At 43.3% G+C, this 5,155-nt stretch overlaps 1 protein-coding gene across 4 annotated transcripts in view; it reads left to right on the top strand.

The window, feature by feature from the left end:
* The window catches only part of LOC103153489 (IQ motif and SEC7 domain-containing protein 1-like), a 113,593-nt gene that overhangs the window by 61,083 nt on the left and 47,355 nt on the right, over positions 1-5,155 (top strand). The window contains exon 1 of one of the 4 annotated variants that reach the window (XM_016661950.1): positions 2,804-3,102. The exons of the other annotated variants lie outside the window; for them this stretch is intronic. Coding sequence (XP_016517436.1) covers positions 2,816-3,102 — 287 coding nt within the window. The 5' untranslated portion in view covers positions 2,804-2,815. Of the gene's footprint in view, positions 1-2,803; positions 3,103-5,155 lie in introns of those variants that run through there. 4 annotated transcript variants of the gene reach the window in all.

The following is a 5,155-nucleotide window of genomic DNA, read 5'->3' on the forward strand; positions in this document are numbered from 1 at the left end:
GGATGGATGGATGGATGGATGGATGGATGGATGGATGGTGAAGCAGAGGTTTTTTGTTCTTCCTGCTGAACATGATGGATGGATGGATGGATGGATGGATGGATGGATGGATGGATGGATGGATGGATGGATGGATGGATGGTGAAGCAGAGGTTTTTTGTTCTTCCTGCTGAACATGATGGATGGATGGATGGATGGATGGATGGTGAAGCATAGAGAGAGATGCAGGGAGACTAAAAAGCATGTGAACTTAAATGCCAGTGAGGAGAAGTGGGGTGAAGGAGGATGAGAGGATGACAGTAAGTGGAAGGAGGGGAGGAAGAAAGTGTGGGTCATTTTGTCACAGAGCGTTAAAAAAACCATGCAAGCCCCCTGACTCCAGTTACCATGGAAACCAAGGGGAAGCGCTTTTATGTTTCACACTTTGTTGCCCACGGTAACTGCCCTGAGATTGAAGGATGGGAGGAGAGAGAGAATTATGACGAGGACGAGAGTTTGTGTTGGCAGGAAAACTCTGGATCTGCAGGTCCGACAGAACTGACGGTCCGGTTCGGTCCGACCCTAAAAACGGTCCCACTGGAGACCAGAAAGGGAAGTTGGTGAATACTGGGTTCTGTGGACCTCTATGTCGGTTTTATTGTCATGAGTTTAACAGATTGAAAACCTTCTGGCGTTCTGTTCATAAATGTATATTATCAGTTTTTATGTCCATCAGTAGAACAGGACGGATTAACTGCTGGTAGAAGACGAACGTTAGATGGGCAGTATGATGTGTTTTCCAGGCACATTGTGCCGTTTTAGAGCATAATCAAATAACTATGTTACCTCCTGATGTTATAAAATGCTGAATATAGCAAATATGACTTAGAAGAAAATTTACTTCCTGATGTAAAACCTTGAAATTGGGCCGCTGTCTCTTTAAAATCTCCTGCTCTTTCTGGAGTTCTGCCTCCTGGAGGTCATCCAACATGTAAGTAGTTCCTATAATGAGCTCAGCTGTTTCCCCAGGTGTTTGCTAGTTGCTGCTGGCTAGTCTGAAGGAGCTGAGTGGGGGCGGAGCTGTGCCTTGAAGGCGGGGCTAGGTCCACCAAGGCGTTTTGAAGCTGACTGGTTGCCAGAATCAAAGCAACTCTCCAGGTTTGTTTTTGTTGAGTTAAAAACATTAAAACATGTTGGAAAGATCAAAGGAGTTAATTTTACCTCCTACTGGCTCTTTAATGATGAAGGGAGATAATCATCATTATGAGGAGCTGAACAGCCTCCAGACTGAGAGCAGGACGGCGTTTCAGGTTTCTCTCAGATTAATTTAGTAAAACGAGGAGCAGATCAGGACTGATTCCTGGATGGGTTTTCTGAGGCGGAGTCGTGTTTCTGGCGGTTCTGTTTGCGTGTGGGGAGGTTTCGCCGGCGGCATTCTGCCCCACTCGGCCTGCGCCCTGAGGCTGCAGCACATCACGGCGTTGAGACGCCCGCCGGCTGCCGCTCGTCACGGCCGCTGTCAGCTTCCTGTCAGCTCCTCTCTGCTTCCTCCGTCGTCACGGCGACAGAAGCAGCGACATTTTCTCACTCGTTATCTGAAAACAGAAACAGTGTTTTTTATTTAAAATCTGCTGCCTGTGATAAACATTCAGTTTAAAGAGAAGAAATCTTTTAGTCCAGAGAATCAAACCTTGGAAACACCATCGGCTTCTAGCCACAGGAAAAAACATCGACTTTAAAATATTTTTTCTCACTTTTATTCACTTTTCAATCATTTTTTACATTTATTGAGCACAACGATGTCCAACATGTGAACAAATTTTGTGTTCACAGTTGAAGAATGGTTTTTATTTGGAGTTTTTATTGACAAAGTCTTTTCAGAAGGAAAATTTATAGGTTCAACGCAAAGTACACATTTTTTGGTGATCACACTTTTTGCTTTCTTTTTTATTTGAGTATAAAACTAATAAAATCTAAATACAGGAAATGTTTTCAAAGAGAGGATGACCCAAATCCTTTTTTTGTTAAGAAAAGATAAGAAAAGTTTGCCGAAAAAATAAAAACAAAACAAATGATGACTGTGATCGAAGTTTGGACATGAATGCTGCCCCGTACTTTATTAGACCAGCGGTTCTCATGTTTTTTTTATTTATTATTTTTTCTGAATCCTCCACACCTGGATGGTTCTTTTGCTCTTTTTCATGTCAGAAACTTTTCCTTTTCTTGCTTGATTGGATTGGCTGCCTTGAAAATGCTAACCTATTAGCATGTCAGTTCTTACATTTCACCTTCCCAGCTCCATTTTCTTTTGAATATTTCAAATATGCTCTATGAAAAACTGAATAATTTGGAGTCAGATTCCACAGAAAACCTGTGAATAGTGAACAGGTCTGCTGCTTAGAGTTATTAGAAAACATAAACCAGTTCTGTTCCTTTAATAGCATTTAATAGCACACACAGTAGACATGAATGACATATTTGGGGGCTACACAGCAGCAGGAGGTCTCTGGTGTAAACTCAGTGACCAGCTGCTCTGAATTTGGACCATAGTTTAAAAGGCAGTGGTGGCACGTTTCTGCTAATAGAGGAGCTGATTTTTATGTTTGTTCTTTTGTTAACTTTGAAAACATTTAGCACTCTTAGCTTCCCCTAAATTAATTTTTTCTGGATAAATTATAAAGCACCAATTTCCTCAGCTGTTTTGTAAACTTTGAATAAAATTCAACATCTGAGATTAAATTAAACCTTTACTTAAGTCTGTGTACAAACCCAGAAGGTATTTATTTATGTGGGCCGTGGGCCCCGGTCCATCAGGATCTCAGCACCGCCTCTGCTGATGATGCTGTTCTCTGAGGAAGAGGAGGAGGAGGAGGAAGAGGAGGGAGGCAGAGCTGGGAGGAAGGACTCCGTCAGAGCGGCAGAGGCAGCGCTGCACCGCGGCTCCATCTCCGGTCCGCCGCCAGCTCGCCTCGCCTCGCCTCGGTTCGGCTCAGGTCGGCTCGGTTCGGTTCGGTCTCTTCCTCCCGGTTCGTTTCGCGGCAGATCCGCAGCAGCAACAATGTGGTGCATCAACTGCGCCTCGGACAAAACCCCCGCAATCCTGAACAACAAGCTGCTGTACTGGTGAGCAACCCGCGGTGTGTGTGTGTGTGTGTGCGTGCCCGTCCTGACGCACCGCTGCGCCGCTTCGTGCTGATTGTGCGCAGCTGCTGGTTGTGGGTCTTAATGAAATGCGCCAGCAGCGGCGCCGCTCCGGATGTTCTGGCGCTGATTTAGCGCCATCAGAAGCGGGGCGAATGGGGGCGATTCGGCCGCTAGTTACATTTTTAGCGGCTTTTGTTTGCGCCTGTCTGTCCTCGCAGTTTGTCTCCGTGTCTCTGTTGGACCTTGAACTTCTAGATGTGAGGAAATCCTGAGAGTCAAACATGTTTGGAAAGCGGAAACTTTTTCCTGGATCTGAGCGGCTCTGTTCAGGATCCTGGGAGCAGTGTGTGTGTGTGTGTGTGTGTGTGTGTGTGTGTGTGTGTGTGGTGATGGGGGTCATGATGCTCCTCTTCCTGTGGTTGCTCGTTTCAGGCATTTTGTTTGTGTTGGTTGAATCTCTTGCTTTGGGGAAAATGGTTTTCAAACACCAGAAACCTCCTGACTGGGGGGCAGATGTTTGGATGGAGAACAGAAGGTGCACCCTGTTTTACTTTGGCCTAGTTAAAGTAAAGTCCAGAAAGGTTTGGAAAAGAATCGGTAGTTGTTGTTCAAACTTTGATCTGATTTATTAGGATTTTATGAAACAATCCAACACAAACTTGTGCAGAAATTGATTCTTTGCATTTTTTTTTTTACCAATAAAAATCTGGAAAGTGTGGCATGGACCTACTGCAGTGAATCAATTAATCGCATAATAAATTAAAATGAGCTCATTTATTTCCATTTACATGATTTATTGATTTTCTTTCTTTCTACCAAAAACAATAAAAGTCTTAAATCTGGTGTTTTGGTCTCAAACTTTTTACAGAGACTTCATAATTCATCCTATTTGCTGTTTTTGTTGTTTTATTTATTTTGTATATTTAAAGTCTTCCAGTTCTGGTGTTAAATGTTCATTAGGACTTAAAGTTTATTATGTTCTTGAATTAATATGCCATTACCAGATTACTTGAAAATGGTCTCAAACAACAGTTATCGTTTATCGCAATGACTTCTGGGAGAATTTATCGTCCAGTAACATTTGTCATCATGACGGGGGGGCAGACATTTTCTTCCTTCCCTCCTGAATAGAAGCCGATTCCTGCAGGTCCAGAGTCCTGCAGCGGTTTGACGTCTCTCTGGTCCGACGACCGAATCAGACGATGTGTTGAAGCAGACGGGTCGCTCTGAAACTTTTGCCCGTTCTTTAAAATCTGCTGAAAGCTGCATCGGTTTGGATGGAGAACTTCCCATTCCTACTGCAGATACTTTATATTGTTCAGTTCTGGACATGGACTAGGCCGTTCTGACACATGAAGCTGCTTTGATCTGAACCGAAGTGTAAACCGTCTGCCGTTCTCCTGAGTGACTTTCAGGTGCAAATGCAAAAAAAAAAAAAATGAAAATAAATAATAAAATATACAAAAATGTAACAATAAGTGAAGGAAACACAGCAGATTCAGCAATATTTCATTTAATTTTATTATCTGGATGTAAAAATGATTTTCTCTCCCTCTGAGTTGTGTGGAGATGACCTTTAACCCCATTTCTGCTCTGAGGACATTGCTGATGTCGTCCTAAGTCTAGAAAATAAAACTCCAGATTTTATTGAGTTTTTTAAATCATCAGACTTTCATAGCTGAGTTAGTTTCCTTGTTTCTTACAGGATGAGACGTTTATCAGACGGCGCTGAGGCGTTTTCCTCCGTGTCGTTCTGAGAGGTCAGAGGTCAACCTGCCGTTGTTCCTCTGAGCCGTCAGGCCTCAGAGTCATCCTGTGAAAACACAAACAGGAAGTGAGCGTCGCCATGGACGCCTCTTCCAGTCAGAGCTGTCAGAAAACTCAACATTATTTACCTTCATATTCTCCTCTGGATGGAAATGATTCTGGGAAAATCCATTTCTGCCTGTTTCATTCATTCATCATCGTTTTGCCCAGATCAGCGGGATCATATTCCGACTCTTCAGCCTTTCTCTGCTCTGATCCATTTAAT

Source organism: Poecilia formosa, unplaced genomic scaffold (assembly GCF_000485575.1).
Source record: "Poecilia formosa unplaced genomic scaffold, Poecilia_formosa-5.1.2 Scaffold351, whole genome shotgun sequence".
Classification (NCBI taxonomy): Eukaryota; Metazoa; Chordata; class Actinopteri; order Cyprinodontiformes; family Poeciliidae; genus Poecilia; species Poecilia formosa.